Raw genomic sequence first — 17,317 nt, forward strand, 5'->3', positions numbered from 1 at the left:
ACACCTGCACCATATTACTGTACTGAGGAAGGATGGAGACACCTGCACCATATTACTGTACTGAGGAAAGATGGAGACAAATACTTGGAAGTCTGGAGATGATTTTAGACAGCTCACCCCACCTGTCTGATGTGTGCATTACTTTACAGTACAGTAGGGCAGTTTTAAGAGCATGTACAGTATGTCCCCAAWGTGTACCCATAGTTCTTGTCTGAGGTCTGTATTGTAAAGGTCTGATCCTTGCATGCTTCACTACTCTATGGAATTGGATGTTTAGTAGCCAGCCAATGTGTAGGTCTATGTTTATATTTGATATGGGTTAATGTCTTCTCGGGTAGGTATTTCACCTGTGAGTACAGCATAGGAGGTATTGTTTGTAAGGGTATGTGGTTATAAGGAAGTATGCTCAAGTTGCCTCTGGATACATATTTCAAATGGGTACATTGAGTCATTATGCATGTAGCTTTCTGTTATGTTTAACTACATATTTGCGCATGTAAAATGCACATTTGTTGTGATTGAATGATGACTTTCTGATTTGTTTTGACTGCTCTCAACTTAGAACAAGATGTCTTACTCGATGTACTGAATGTGACTTATATGGGATAGGGCGATATGCGTTTTGCAGACCCCCTCAATATGGGTGTTTGGCCTTGGATGTGACTGGGTGATATGAGTCATGGAATGGGTGTCTATATATTGCCAGTGGGCTGTATATCTGTTTCTCTGTCTGTCTCTGTGTGCATGGCTGAGATGGGAGTATTTATAACCCTGGGCCTCTCAGACACACTGAACTCTACCCATGGAGCCAGTGGTAAGACTAAGCCACATCCTGTCACCGAGCGAGAAGGTTAGGGATGGAAGGAGAGAGTGGGAAAGAGAGCCAGAAAGATGGGGCAATGAAGGGCTCAGATGGATATTTTGACAGAGGGTCAGAGGGAGTGGAGGAAGAAAAGAGTGAGGGATGAGAAATGGAGGCAGGGAGAGAATGACTGTGAGAATAAATGAGAGAAGTAGAGAACAGAAGCCTCCTTGGCAGATCCTTCACCAGTAACCAAGGAGAGATGCAGCATGGTAGTGCATGACCAAACAGGCCTTCCAGACCCAGATGAATACTAACACACAGACAGGGCCAGAACCAGGACTTATACAGCCAGCCTCGGCCTCTCCAGACTCTCCTGCAGTCTCACACAAACAGGCCTTTCTCCTTTTGGCTCACCCTCCTGTCCCCTAATTCCCCATCTCTCCCTCTCTTCCTCTCTCCCTCTCTCTCTCCTCCCTCTCCCTAGACAGCTAAACTTTCACACATGTATTTTCCTTCTAAACGAGTGCAAGGCCCATTAACCCCCTGCATTCCTCCTTCTCTCCACAGATGGAGGGAAACATGGTCATTATAGGGCACGGTTAACAGACCCACCTCAGAGGGCTAGCTATCACACACTGGATGTGGTATGTGAAGTGAACCCAGGGTAGATTTATGTGGGTTGACTTTTCACGGTCGTATGGAAACGCTTTGATTTGTATGGGCTGCTGAGATCATGTGAGTCACTCGTAAATATTGTAGTACTCTCAGTCCATTGAAAGCTGTCTTTCCCCATATTTACTAACAGTGTCAGTGTAGCTACTATTGTGGTAGAAGGTTGGGGTTAAAGTGATACATCTGTCTTGTTTTGCTTAGAAATGGTGTGTTGTAGAAACTGTAGAGATCTGTGTCTGGAAACCAACCCAGAGCAGAGCACCACCCAGTTCACATGTGACCATCCAAAAAAACTGCTGTGACATCACATCACTCTGTTGCGTTCATATTTCAGCAGTGGWGGCAGAGAATGTGGGGCACAACCTGGCTGTACGTCATAATCAAGCCAATAAACTGTATTGAGTCATGTATTTGGGGGGAGGATGTGGACGATGTTGAAGTCTTGTGGTTTGGGGTCAAGTTTAGTGTCACAATTGGTTAGGTAGTGTGTTCACGTACTGTGTGTATGGGTCTTCATCTGGACTGGAGTGAGGGGTTAAGGTGAAGATGTTTATCGTAACCATATGTCTGCTAGCATCAGAGCGGTTGCCAGGGGAGTGCCAGGGGCATAGCCACTAGAAGTAGTTTGAGGGAGGGGTTGCTGTACATTTTGGTGCCACATTTTTTTTWATTCWGATTTTTCAYGGGGTGCTGCAGCACCCTCAGCACCCCTACTTCCCGCAGCTATGGCCAGGGGGTTGCCATGGGGTGGAAGGACCAGAGAGAGTGACCTGTTGGGAAGAACCATAGGTCGGGCCCAGTCAGCCAGGACTGTTAAAGATAGCAGGTCTATTAATATACGACTAAATGTGGGATACTGGGATTCAGTATCAGCAGAACACATACCAGATACTGTACACTCAATGCTACTGCCCCTCTGACAGCTAGAGGGGCTCCACTGTCTGTCACAGGGTCGTCATGGGGACGATGGGCGCGGTCCGTATTTTTTTTCTCGTTGGTGATGTCAGCACTGGCAGATTAGGTCGTTTTAGAAAACATGGAGAACTCTTCAGTTTAAGGGCTGCTTGTTAACTCATTATAAACCATTAGTAAATAGTTTGTTAACCATTGCTAAACTAAACTATGAATACATCATAAATCGGCTGTATTCACCACACTATTTCTGTACGTGCAAAGAGGCATTATGCAGCATTGATGCAAACTCCTTTGCTCATCAAATCAGTTACCAAATGAAAAAGTGGAAGCAATTTCCTCGGTAAACCTGAGCTCYCGGCTGTGTGCTGTGTATACCAAAACAGTATAATCAATACAAACATKATTTCCCCAGCAGTGGTTCTCCCTCACTCTGCCAAATAAACTGTTTATGAGTGGGTTTACTATGAGTCCCTCTCGGCTACAGATTATATTGAAGGTYCGCTGCTCAGAGGATTGCCTCTGTTGTATAAACACCTTGATTCGATTCCCCGCTTATCAAGGTAATATTATTCTAATATTTCACTCTGTGTTATGGGCCAACTGTAAACTCGCTCCTTCCTTGCTGGAGGAAGAAGAGAGGAGGAGGAAGGGGTGATGGAGTGTATTTGTTATTACTCAGGGAGAAAGGGAGCGAGGGAGAGGAAGAAAAATGAAAGAAGACAAAAAGAGTTCTAGGCCTAGGATCCCAATTTGGGGAATCTCCTAATGAAATAATAATGTTTGTGTTTGAACTGGGCCATGGSGGATTGGCAGGCAGGGAGGCAGCAGGATGAGCGCTGTGGAATAATTGCTTGTTTGAGATTAGTWTCTGGGGGAAGAGAGGATGGAAAGGGGGAGTGTAAGTATTGGAAGGTGGAGAGAGAAGGGGGCTGTGGGTGTATTAAAGGGTGGAAAGGATTCTGTGGAGCTGGTTGGAGGGTAGAGAAACTCGTTGTAGTTATGYGGGTCTTGTGARGTTCCCTCTGATGTGGCCTGCAGCTCCCAGATGGAAACGTTTACAGGCCACGCCACCATAGGCCTCGGGAGAACGAGAGGAACGAACGAGAGAAAATAGAGAGACTGGAGAGGAATGGTATGGAGAGAGAGAGACTGGAGAGAGTGATTTAAAGGGAGAAGGGTAAGAYAGAGAGAGAGAGGGGAGACGAATGGAGAGRGAGAGAGACAGAAAGACCGGAGAGCGAGATTCAAAGGAAAAGGAGAAAGGGATAAGAGAGAGGAAGAGARTGATAGAGAGACAAATGAATGAGCAGGCAACGGAGAGGGAGGGGCGAACAGTTCTGAAAGAAAAGTCCTTCTACTTCAGAAATGATARAGTGAAAACTGCCCTCCCTCTCCTTACCAAAGGAGATTAACTTTTTCTCTCTCTGTCCTACCCTCCGTCTCCCCTCCCCTCCCTACCTTCACCCCTGCCCCAGCCATCACAGTTTGATCCTGCTGCTATTCTTATCCAGCTTATCCAGCCCAGAGTTGTGTAAACAGAGCGAGCTGAGCAGCTACATGGCTTTCATATGTCTCTGTCAGCCTAACCCTTCACAACTGGTTTCTCTCTCGCTRGCTAAGGGTTTAAGCTTGTTTGGCTCAGGCTCTACTCSCTAGTGCTCTAGGGTTGTTCTGTTCACTGTTTTGATGKCCTTTTCAATCGTTTATGGGGGCAMTGTTTAAGTGCCGGTAATACATTCTGGCTCCCGAGTGGTGCAGCGTCTAAGGCACTGCATRTCAGMGCTAGAGGCGTCACTACAGACCCTGGTTAGATTCCAGGCTGTATCACAACCGGCTGTGATTGGGAGTCCCATAGGGTGGCACACAATTGGCCCAGCGTCATCCGGGGTAGYGTTTAGGGGTTAGGCCGTCATTGTAAATAAGAATTTGTTCTTAAGACTTGCCTAGTTAAATAAAGGTTCGATAAAAAATGTAAATACAAATAGGATTGAAATGAGAAATAGTTCCATATGAACTGCCAGGAAATGGTCACTCTTGGCATCATGTACTGTCTGTACAGTCTTTGTTTGTATTGCATATAAATATACAGCAATGCTGTTGGTGGTTGGAGTGACCTCTCTATATGTCGATATTGAACATCCCTCTCTCCCCCCTCTTCCTCAGGTCAAGGGGTCCAATCAGAACCGGGCCGGGCGGGTCACGCGGGCCGTCGTGTTGACGGGTCAGCACGTAGCCGCGGATACAGAGGTCCAGCTGTTCCAGCGGATCCTGGAGCAGCGAGGCTACGAGGTCAGCCTGTCCCGATACGCCGAGACCAACACCGCCCTGAGACGCGACAACGGTGAGATGGAGGGAGGGAGGGATGGATGGATAGAGAGAGAGATGGAGGGTGAAGGGAAAKGTTTTTCAACAGCATCAGCTAGCACTGAGAAAAGATAGCAGTGACCGAGAGTGGTGGGAGGGAAGGTGGAAGAAAGGTCGGAGGAGAGGGAGGAAAGAGGAGAAGGATCAAGAGAGATGCAGGATGAAGAGATTAGGGTAAAATAGAGGTGAGCAGGTTTTACAGTTAAGACGGAAGGATGAGGAGAGAAGCAGAGAGGGAGGGAGGGAGCATGGAGAGGGATGAGAGGCAAGGAATGGGTGGAAAGGGTCCAAGAGAGGTAGAAGCTGATAGATAAATAGTATACTGTACGGTACAGTCTGTACCTGCACACATACACAAACAATCCGTTATTCACTTATTCCATGTTTCCCTCGTCAAGTGAGGAGAAAGGAAGTATACACACAATGGCTTCATTCACTAGCTATTTGTCCCCAGGCAAGTGACTTGCGCGCATACACACACGCGCARGGCCGTATTCCAGTCACTCATGACGTACAGACACAGGCATTAGAGCAGGGTTAACAGAGGTGTGTGTGTGTGAGAGAGGCCTGCTGCTCTGGCCAGGCAGGTGGGTGGGAAGAGGTTAAAGGGTTAACAGCTACAGAGCCTGGTCTGCACCACCTGCTGGGTTTACTGTCCTTTACTGTCCTTTTTAGGGCTCACTACCCCCCGCCCCCCCCCTTCTCCCCACACCGCCTTCGACTGTACACACCCATCCCAGTCAGACAAAATAAGATTGTTGGATTGCAGAAAAAGACTGAGATGAATAAGGCAAGATTTCCTTCTTATTTCAGGACTTTCTCTGTAATCACTCCCTCTGTCTGGCCCAGGCTGTGTGAGTGTGTATGGAGTAGGAAAGGGAGAATGGTATTCCAGTGACCCAGTGAAGGACACTACTGGAAAATCCTTGGAGCTCAGCACAGAAATACCGTGTGGCTAGTTCAGCTGGAAGGCAGAGGGGGAGAGAGCGATAGAGACAGGGACACTTATAGGAGACCAGATGTTTAAACTACCCTTGTCATTCAGAGTCATAAATCACTGCTCTACTAGTAAGACTAGTCACAAGGATTACTTATGTGTGTGTGTTTACACACATTCGTGTGTGTGTGTGTGTGTGTGTGTGTGTGTGTGTGTGTGTGTGTGTGTGTGTGTGTGTGTGTGTGTGTGTGTGTGTGTGTGTGTGTGTGTGGTGTGTGTGTGTGTGTGTGTGTGTGTGTGTGTGTGTTGTGTGTGTGTTGTGTGTGTGTGTGTGTGTTCGTCCCTGGTGTTGTTTTACTATCAAGAGGAGAGTATCGCCAGGTCTCAGGGGTCAGGCTCTGTGTGTCAGAACGCCCAGCTGTCACTCACCCCATCAGTGTGATGATTGACAGGTCAGCCTGTAGACCACACTTTTGCTCTGGTCACCCTGATCAAAGAACCCAGCAGGTCGTTAGGTAAACAGCAACACCCTTAATGACTTTACCAGCCCAGAAACTGAATAGCATGGGCCTGGTAAATGTCTTTAGGACTGTGTCCTAAAAGTGTCCTATAAAAGCGTCATATTGCACGTGTGCGTATTTATGATGGAAAGAGGAGACAAGGAATGGGGAATGTTTAAGAGTATTGGGATATGCCTGTGTCATTAGCAGGGGTGGCCTTTGCTTGTGAAGGAGACAAGGAATGGGGCCATTTAACAGTATTGGGACACTGCCTGTGTCATTGCCAAGGTATGCTACGTGTGTGACAGAYAATTTCAGCCCAGTCTCCCATATAATGGATTTGTCTGATCTACATCAGGGCCTAAAAACTGGAGTGTACTGGAATGAAAGGGTAGGGTTCCTGGAAGAAAGAGTCCAGATCTTTAATTTGATGAGCCCTAATTGTGTTAGTCTCTTATTGGCTCGAATGCATCAGATTAGAGGGAGCCAATCATTTCCTGTTTACTCAAGCCAACCCAAACAGAGACACAGAGATTGGCATTTACTGTTACTGTTGTTTTCTCTGAGGGCCTTTTTAGTCTCCCAGCAGACTGTGCGTGCTTGTGTGTCAGGGCTCGAATTCTCTGATGGCATCAGCGGCCGTGGCTGTCGATGCCCCCTTGTTAGGCAGTAATGCCCTCTAAGAAAATGTATCCCTTGCGACCAACGTGGCCGTTGTGCCCTTGGGCTGAATWTAATAATTATAATTCCCTTCTCCCGGCTGCCAATCACCGTAGCCTACTCCGAAGCACCTCTCACTCACGTGCTCTCTCAGATATCTCAATTCTTATTGGTCAATGCCCGTGAACCGATCCTTCTCACAGGCTTCGCAGCTCCGAAGTAGGCTACAAGTGAAGACCGACATATTGGGGATGCAGCGTCCTTCTTATCAAATTCCGAGGTGCATATTGAAGATGTTAGAAGTGTCCACATTTACTTTTCGTCAGCCAACAAGATGAGTAACGAACAGCAAAAGCACTAGCCTATGTCAATCTACTTTCCCCCATAGTCCAAAAGTTGACATATTCTATTGGCAGTGGTGATTTTAGCATGTACATTTTGGTGGGGCAAATGACCCCCCACCCCCCACCCACCCACTCCCACCAGTCGCAACACCACGGCGATCGACGTCACCGGCTTTCTAGCCATCGCCGCTCCATTTTTCACATGTCCATTTGTTTTGTCTTGTTGTAACGATCGTCTTCGGGAGAAAGAGAGGAGGACCAAAGCGCAGCGTGGTAAGTGTTCATGATGATGTTTTTAATTAAACTCAGAACACTAAACAAAACAATAAACAATGTGAACAAACGAAACAGTACCCTGTGGCGACAAACACTGACACGGAAGACAAACACCGACAAACCAAAAGATAAAACAGGCTACCTAAATATGGTTCCCAATCAGAGACAACGACTAACACCTGCCTCTGATTGAGAACCATTTCAGGCCAAACACAGAAACAGACAAACTAGACATACAACATAGAATGCCCACTCAGATCACACCCTGACCAAACAAAACATAGAAACATACAAAGCAAACTATGGTCAGGGCGTGACACTTGTTCCGTACACACCTGGTTTTCATTCCCCAATCAATCTACATGTATTTAGTCCTCTGTTCCCCATCATGTCTTTGTGTGTAATTGTTCATTGTTAACGGTGTATGTTCACGCGCGATACTTTTATTGTTTATGTTCCGTGTTTTTGGGCACTTATGTCATTTTTTGTGCTTATTGTTGAATGGAATAAAAGTGTGCCTGTTTACTCTGCTCTCCTGCACCTGACTTRGCCTCCCTTACACAGCCTTAACACCACCGATACACCTGGCTATCAGCGGAAACCTGTCTGGCAGCGAAAAAGTTAATTCAGCATAATTTACTGCCTTTTAAAAAAACATTGCTGATATGGCTGACTTGCTTAAAAAATTGGTTTCTACTGATAATTGAGATGTACAAACTATTGCATAAGGGGACGACGAGCAGATAAGAGGCAATCCGTGATTTTGATAAAGACATTAAAGAGCGAACTAGGACTAATGTAGTCAATATAACTATTTGTTCAGCACTTTTGAAATGTACAGTGACAGAATTCAGAACATGGGCCGTTCGTACAGTATTCTCCCTGTACACCAAGTCAGAACCGTAGGGTAAATAAAGGGAACATATAAGCAGACAATGAAAGCTCTTAAAATATTCGATTATGACATTTTTCTAAAACAGGCTATAGACTAAATGTGCACCAGCAAGTCAGAACAGTAGGCTAAGTTATGAGGGGAAGAGGGAGCAAATTATTAGAGTTAGGCACATGGGCTACTAACAGCTTACTACACAACGTACACTTACTAAACTCAGCAAAAAAAGAAAAGTCCCTTTTTCAGGGCCCTGTCTTTCAAAGATAATTCATAAATATCCAAATAACGTCACAGATCTTCATTGTAAAGGGTTTAAACACTGTTTCCCATGCTTGTTCAATGAACCATAAACAATTAATGAACATGCACCTGTGGAACGGTCGTTAAGACACTAACAGCTTACAGACGGTAGGCAATTAAGGTCACAGTTATGAAAACGTAGGACACTAAAGAGGCCTTTCTACTGACTCTGAAAAACATAAACAGAAAGAAGCCCAGTGTTCCTGCTCATCTGTCTGAACGTGCCTTAGGCATGCTGCAAGGAGGCATGAGGACTGCAGATGTGGCCAGGGCAATAAAATACAATGTCAGTACTGTGAGACGCCTAAGACAGCGCTACAGGGAGAAGGGACGGACAGCCGATCGTCCTCGCAGTGGCAGACCACGTGTAACAACACCTGCACAGGATCGGTACATCCGAACATCACACCTGTGGGACAGGTACAGGATGGCAACAACAACTGCCCGAGTTACACCAGGAATGCACAATTCCTCCATCAATGCTCAGACTGTCCACAATCTGTCTCTTATACACATCTAGATGTGTATAAGAGACAGGCCCAGTGTTCCTGCTCATCTGTCTGAACGTGCCTTAGGCATGCTGCAAGGAGGCATGAGGACTGCAGATGCTGTCTCTTATACACATCTAGATGTGTATAAGAGACAGGCCTAAGCTCCGTCATGGTCTGGGGCAGTGTGTCACAGCATCATCGGACTGAGCTTGTTGTCATTGCAGGCAATCTCAATGCTCTGCGTTACAGGGAAGACATCCTCCTCCCTCATGTGGTACCCTTCCTGCAGTCTCATCCTAACATGACCCCCCAGCATGACAATGCCACCACCCATACTGCTCGTTCTGTGTGTGATTTCCTGCAAGACATGAATATCAGTGTTCTGCCATGGCCAGCGAATAGCCCAGATCTCAATCCCATTGAGCACGTCTGGGACCTGTTGGATTGTAGGGTGAGGGCTAGGGCCATTCCCCCCAGAAATGTCRGGGAACTTGCAGGTGCGTTGGTGGAAGAGTGGGGTAACATCTCACAGCGAGAACTCACAAATCTGGTGCAGTCCATGAGGAGGAGATGCACTGCAGTACTTAACGCAGCTGGTGGCCACACCAGATACTGACTGTTACTTTTGATTTTGACCCCCCCTTTGTTCAGGGACACATTTTTCAATTTCTGTTTGTCACATGTCTGTGGAACTTGTTCAGTTTATGTCTCAGTTGTTGAATCTTGTTATGTTCATACAAATATTTACACATGTTAAGTTTGCTGAAAATAAATGCAGTTGACAGTGAGAGGACTTTTTTTTTGTTGCTGAGTTTATTACTTAGCTACAGTATACATATCTCCCTGGCATATWACATAATTTATGCAGCAGCATACAAGACATAATTTTGGAATCACCTTGTTGTGCTCACTTGAACAGGAAGATGGTGCGGCGGTCTTTTGTGACAAATTTMTATTATCAATGTCGGGCATTCTCTGGATTTATGGTGCTTTCAAGACAACTGGGAACTCTGAAAAAAACAAGGTCGAATCATGACGTCAGTGATCTTCAGGTCGGAGCTCTAGATAGAGGCCCGAGTTTCCGACTTGGAATTCCGAGTTGGATGACCATACAAAACATATTTTCCCAGTCGGAGCTAGTTTTTTTCACGAGTTCCCTATTGTCTTTAAGGCTGAGATTTCTCAGTTCTGAGTTTCCAGTTGTTTTGAGCGCCGTAGAAGCCATGCTGGATTGTCAGCATGGCCAATGTTGAATGTTTATCCTTTTAAGCTTGAAAAAGAGACCCTTAAACCCAGACTTAGACCACACACCCATTCCACTGAATATCYGGCTAGTGATGGCTTTGCAATTCTTGCAGTTAGCCATTGATTCCTTCCAAACCACTCATTGTTAAAAATGTGCGATTTCCAACTTGTTGTGTAATGTTTATGTCCAGTGGCCGATGATCACCGATCCATTTTATCTATAATTTACCTTCATTATGTATCTTCATTTGACAAGGATTGAAAAGGATTTGCCAGTAGTTTGTCAACTTGATTCATGATGATGACTGCTAGCTAAGATTTTGAAAGTGTTATGTTGACATGGTCAGTCCAATCAAAGCTACGGTACATATAACGTGATTTGACGTCATTTTATCTGAGGCCAATGACCTTGGGCCTTCTTGGATGGGCACTTCTAATGTAACTCTATGGCAGCACCAATTTTTTATTGAATGAATCAAATTTACTAACAACTAACAACTCCAGGAATTGCATGCTGTCCAGGCTTTTGTACCTCTGTGCTATCTGAGACTTGATGTTATCATGAATTGAGTCATACAGTGCTTTGTAGGTGTGCCTTACATCGTGAGTGCCCTGCCAACACTTCCTCCTCTGCATGATCTCTGGATCCTCAGTCATACTTGCTGCCTTCTCATATATGGCACTGAATACTACATCAGACTTGTGCTCCTCCATTCTGCTTGTCAGATTCTCTATTTTCTTACAGTAGGCTACATCCATGGCTTGCTGCTGCACTTTGTCAAACACAACATCTGTGTGAGCAAAGATCTCCTCAAAATTTAGAAGTAAAGAAAATCTAATCAACATCTTCCAGCTTTGCACCTACCTGACGATAACTAACAACTGCAAGCGACAGCTGATGTCTGTAGTTTTGTCTATTTGCCATGCGAAAAAACGGCGCTGTGTCCACCTCTCTTTTAATGGATGATGCGATGGAAGCTATCAAATCATTCTGAATTGATTTCGAAAACCCAGYAAAGACAGTAGAAAGTTCCATATTTTCAGCAAGTAAWGCATCATAACGAGCTAGTACCTCTGCAAGCTCCTTGTAGCTTCCCTTGTTAGTGGAACTTTCTCTCTCGTCGTGTCGTCTAAAAGCAAATTCTTGCATGCCCAAAATGGCAGTGATACATCCGTTTCTTTTTAATTTCCCGTTGTGTTGCGCAGTTTGAATARGCGGACCTTCGTCCATTACATGATCGATGCGGCTTTTTCCCGGAAGCTTGAATCTGATGTAGGCATTTATATGCTCCCTGCTTTTGTGATGCCGTTTACCTGAGCAATCAATGTTCTTCAGGTCACAGCCCAAGGCTCAGGCTTTCCAAAAAGCAGGCAAGGCCAGCAATACAGGCAGCTTGATGAAAGGCTCCCTGTTAACCAGCTATACTTTTGATACCAGTTGGTATTGAACGCCCTCACCTTTTCCTCCTTCTTCATGAAACTGATCTCAGGCAGAGGTCGACCCGCGGTTTTAATTCACACGGAGAAAACTGCACGCTCATGCTGCTAGCTACTGCTACTTGCTACTTAAGTTAGCAAGGCAAATTTAAACATATTGCACTAACTGGACACAAAAATAAAGTCCTGAAAAAATGAATAATATACCTCCTCCGTCTCCTGTATTTAGAAAAAAACTAATTTGAATTGAATAATATCCCAAAAATGCTCAACTATCACTCTTCATTCTCAATCTCTATCCAATAATGCCACCAAGCTTCTCAACACATAGAACCCCCATAATGCTCTGTGACACAATCCCAATACAACAGACTAGGTTCATTCTTTGATCCTAATACTGTGATTGGATGGACATGTCAGTTCATACTGCAAAAGCTTTGATTGATTGGAGAACATCCTCCGGAAGTGGTCATAATTACCATGTATGTCTATTGAAGGGGGTTAGGCCTACGAACCTCCTAGGTTTTGTATTGAAGTCAATGTAGCCAGAGGTGGATGGAAGCTAGCTGTTGTCTGGCTACACCATGGTGCTACCCCAGACAGTGCTGTTGAAGTTACTGTAGACCTTCATTGCAAAACAGTGTAGTTTAATCAATTATTTGTTGACATATGAATATATTTATGAATATATTTAGTATAGTTTTATCTAAAAATGTTTCACTTTTATTTATTTTTCAATTTCACTGGCGAGGATGGTCCTCCCCTTCTTCTGAGGAGGAGCCTCCACTGATATATAGAATTAAAAGTCTCATTAATGTTTGGTTACATTTTCAGGTGCCTCCCTCATGTCAGCATCGATCTGGCCATGACAGGCTGTAGCCAAAGCCTATCACCTACACATGTAGGCTAATTATTTATGGATTTGCATACACTTATGTTTTTCTTAACAGAAAAGCTACTGTTTTTAGTTTTTCAAATAAATTGAATTGGCCTTGGTGCCCTAGCAAATGGCCTTGGTGCCCTAGCAAATGGCCTTGGTGCCCTAGCAAATGGCCTTGGTGCCCTGGCAGATTGGGTACCTCTTGAAGGCCAAATGGCCTTGCCCCTAAAACCACTAAATTCCAGTGTGGTGTGAGCTGTTGGTGTGTGGTGTTGTGTGTTAGTCTGGAGTGTGCTGTGTAGGTTTGATAGCTTGTGTGTGGGGGTGATTTAGGGGTTTTATATTTGGTGTGGTGTGTGTGTGTGTGTTGTGTGTGTGTGGTGTGTGTGTGTGTGTCGTTGTGTGGGTGTGATGTGTGTGTGTGTCGTGTTGTGTGGTGTTTGGTTGTGTCTGTTCTGAAGGGGTCCTGGGGCTTTGGGCTGTAATTCAGGGTTCAATAATGGCGAGCGGCTGATATGGGAGCCTTGTTAGCAAGACCGTGAAATGCATGATTATCAGGTTACAAAGAACACTAATCACTTTATCTCTTCTCTGGTATACAGATCACAGGTGTAGGTGTGGCATGTTGTGTATCATAATATATTTTACAAACACACAGGTAAATTGTATCTTGCTATCCATTCCATCTTCTAGGCTGGCCATAATATTGCTTGTTTAAGTCACGTTCCAATACCATTTACTGGTCTAAATGCTTCAGAACAGATGAGGAACCAAAACAGCCAATGAGGTCTGGCCCCAAAAACTACCACGTTCCTCTCCTCTCCGAGATATCTGGGCTGTACAGGATTGCTAGACTCTCAGATTTGTTTCTCTCCTCTCTCTCTATGCGATCTCTCTGTTATGTCGTATTTCTCTCTGACACACAGGCAGGAAAGGAGTTATGTAAAAGCCATCTATATACCAAAATGATTTCTAAGGGCAGATAGCACCACGATAAAATCATTTCCGTTTTCTAGCTTTCTACCTATCTCGTTCTCTGCGTGTTTAGGGAGTCTCTATCTACTTCTACACAGTTTAGTTCTAAGATAACTCAATGTACTCTCTACCTCTCTCTCTCTATTCTCTCTCGCTCATTCTCGTCCGCTCTCTCGCTCTCCTCATCTCGTCTCTGTCTTCTCTCTCCTCTCTCTGCTCTCTCTCCTTCTCTCTCTCTCTCCTCTCTCTCTCTCTCTCTGTCTCTTCTCTCTCTCTCTCTCTCTCTCTCTTTTCTCTCTTCTTCTTCTCTCTCTCTCTCTCTACTCTCTCTCTCTCTCTCGTCTCTCTCTCTCCCTCTCTCTCCTCTCTCTCTCTCTCTCTCTCATGCTCTCTCTCTCTCTCATCTCTCTCTCTCTCTCTCTCTCTCTCTCTCTCTCTCTCTCTCTCTCTCTCTCTCTCTCTCTCTCTCTCTCTCTCTCTCTCTCTCCTCTCTCTCTCTACCTCTCTCTCTCTCCGCTCTCTCTCGTCTCTCAGCCGCTCTCTCTCTCTCTACGCTCTCTCTCTCTCTACCCTCTCTCTCTGCTCTCTCTCTCTCTCTCTCTACTACTCTCTCTCTCTCTCTCTCTCTCTCTCTCTCTCTCTCTCTCTCGCTCTCTCTGCTCTCTCTCCTCTGCTCTCTCTCTCTCTCGGTCTCTTCTCTCTCTCTCTCTCTCTCTCTCTCTCTCTCTCTCTCTCTCTCATTTTTCAATTCAATCAATTCAAGGGGCTTTATTGGCATGGAAACATGTGTTAACATTGCCAAAGCAAGTGAGGTAGATAAATTACAAAAGTGAAATAAACAATACAAAATTAACCAGTAAACATTACACATACAGAATGTTTTCAAAACAATAAAGACATGAACAAATGTCATATTATAGTATATTACGAGTGTGTAACAATGTTACAAATGGTTAAACGCACACAAGTTAAAATAAATAAACTAAATATGGTTGTATTACTACTAAGGGTGTTGTTCTTCGACTGTTGCCTTTTCTTGTGCAACAGGTCACAAATCTTGCTGCTGTGATGGCACACTGGTGGAATTTCACCCAGTAGATATGGGAGTTTTCAAATTGGATTTGTTTTCGAATTCTTTGTGGATCTGTGTAATCTGAGAGGAAAATAGTCTCTCTAATATGGTCATACATTGGGCAGGAGGTTAGGAAGTGCAGCTCAGTTTCCACCTCATTTTGTGGGCAGTGAGCACATAGCCTGTCTTCTCTTGAGAGCCATGTCTGCCTAGCGGCGGCCTTCTCAATAGCAAGGCTATGCTCACTGAGTCTGTACATAGTCAAAGCTCTATCCTTAATTTGGGTCAGTCTCTTCTCTCTCTCCGTCCTCTCTCTCCTCTCTCTCTTTCGTTACAACCCTACTCAATCTCATCATCTCATTCTCTCTCTCTGACAAGTCTCCTCTCTGACTTCTCTCTCCTAGCTCTCTTCTTCTCTCTCTCTCTCTCTCTTCTCTCTAGGCTCTCTGACCAGATCACACAGTTGGAGCACCGTATTTGGTATGGTTTCAAAAGCTTCATTTATTTGTACAAGATGCTTACTGATCTCTTATTCGTTCCCTCTGCTTTCCCCCTCTCCCTCACTCCCAGGTGGCAGTGTGGAGTGGAGTGTGTTGGTGTGTCTGAGCGGTTCGGAGAAGAGTTGTCTGAGGAGAGTGTCCTTCTCCCATCTGCAGCCCCATCAGAGGGTGAGACCAGCTACACACACACTGTACGGGAATGCTCAACTGGAAGGTCGTTTCATACGGGAACATTGGTGACCTATGTGGGAATGTTACCCCGTGTCGGATTGTTGACCGACATGGGTATGATGGTTGTGTAGTTTTAATGTGCGTTTCATATTGGTGTAACACAGTCTCCTCAAACCCCAGCAGGGAAGCTTGATCCCCTAACAAGTTTTTTTTCTTCTAGCATTCATGTGAAATCAGATCCACCCAGAGATTCTTCTAGAAAATATTTTTAGAAGCCAGGACTAAGTCGGCTTCCAAGAGAGAATTCAGTGAAAACGGCTCTGTCCTGAGATGGTGGATCTCAGTTCAAACACGACAGGAAAACACACAGTGAACTCCTCCAACAACAAACATCACATTCCCTTCTCCCTCTCTCCTTCTCCCTCTCTCCTTCTCCCTCTCTCCTTTACACACCCTCCTATAACACCGACATCCCATAACATGAGACCGTATAGGACCATCCTTAGCCTTGTCCCAGATCTGTTTGTTGCTAGTACTATGGTCTATAGGAGTCYGCAAGACAGCACAAACAGATCTGGGACCTGGCTAAGTCCTCTTGCCTCAACTTCAAACAAGTCCACTAACTTTCATTTGTTGCCTTTGGATCCACTGGATCCCATCTGTCATCTCCTCAGGTCAACATGATACCTGGGCTGGTGGGGGCCTTCTCTGATGTGGACGGGCTCTGTCGCTTCCAGACAGACAGCCGGCTAGCAGGTGAGTCTACAGCTGGCGCGCTGACTGATACAAGATATCTGGGCCGTGTTCATTATGCACCAAACTGAAGACAACTGACTGAAACGGGGAGACTTGTCCAATAAGAAACGTTGAAAACATTTTRTGTTGTGTGCCCTAATGAACACGACCTAGGTGAGTCATCACCTGTTTCCAGGCAACCTTTAGTTTTCASGCGAGCTCTTTGAGTTCCTTAAAGTAGAGATTTGGACCAATGCTAGCAGACATTTAAAATACAGATGCGTTTTCATGGAAATGACCCGTATGTAACTAGACTTGTATAACTTCTATAAATTGTATAAACTTCTATAAATTGAAGTACTTAAAGTACTATTTAAAGTTGTATCKGTGGAAACCGTAGACGATGAGGCGAAGATACATTTTGGAGAAGATGCGTGGTTGTTTTGTTCAAAAGGTTGCAGTGTCACGATCGTCTGTGGAATAAATGGACCAAGGCGCAGCGTGCGTAGAGTTGCAGTGCTTTCATACCTGCTCTCTCTCTCTATAATTTGGCTTTCTGAGAACGATCAGTTCAGAGAAGTTGTTAATAATGACCCAATGCATCTCTGCTTATATTCGTCCTCTGTTAGAACTGCATGAAAAGAAAGATAATGGATTGAGTGAGTGAGAGAGGGGCTTTGATGGAGATGGGGCAAAAAATATATTTTTGGTTGGCGTCAAGGGCACTTATCTTCTTTATATCTCAGAAGGAAGATAATGACAACCAACCGGCTTGACTTAGACAGTACCTGAGGGTCCTCTGTGTGTTCTCCTCCACCTCTTTACTCTTTGTTTWGAGTTCTCTTCCCTGTACAGAACAGATTGTCTCCCACTTCTAGAACAATATTGTCCTTTCTTTTTGGCMCGTCTCCCACACAAATGTTGACATTGGTGCAGTCCTGGTTGAAGGCGAGTGTCTCCTCCTCAATTGCCCCCTTTCAGCTTGAAGTCKTGCAGACCCCCTCACAGCCCCTCTTCAGGTCTTTTAGACCGCCCACACCCCTCTTACTTAGACCAGGACCCAGGTCTCTGCCCACCCTTTGTTTGAGAACATAATTTATCTTACAAACGGCAGAGTGAATCTGACTGACACAGGCATAATCACTG

The 17,317-nt window shown here is 45.1% G+C and overlaps 1 protein-coding gene across 1 annotated transcript in view; it reads left to right on the top strand.

Moving 5' to 3' along the window:
• LOC111949998 (cadherin-like and PC-esterase domain-containing protein 1) overlaps nucleotides 1-17,317 on the top strand; it is a 125,086-nt gene that overhangs the window by 13,183 nt on the left and 94,586 nt on the right. Inside the window, 3 exon segments of the mRNA XM_070434313.1 lie at nucleotides 4,556-4,733; nucleotides 15,336-15,433; nucleotides 16,111-16,192. Coding sequence (XP_070290414.1) covers nucleotides 4,556-4,733; nucleotides 15,336-15,433; nucleotides 16,111-16,192 — 358 coding nt within the window.

Source organism: Salvelinus sp. IW2-2015, linkage group LG3, assembly GCF_002910315.2.
Source record: "Salvelinus sp. IW2-2015 linkage group LG3, ASM291031v2, whole genome shotgun sequence".
NCBI classification, from domain to species: domain Eukaryota; kingdom Metazoa; phylum Chordata; class Actinopteri; order Salmoniformes; family Salmonidae; genus Salvelinus; species Salvelinus sp. IW2-2015.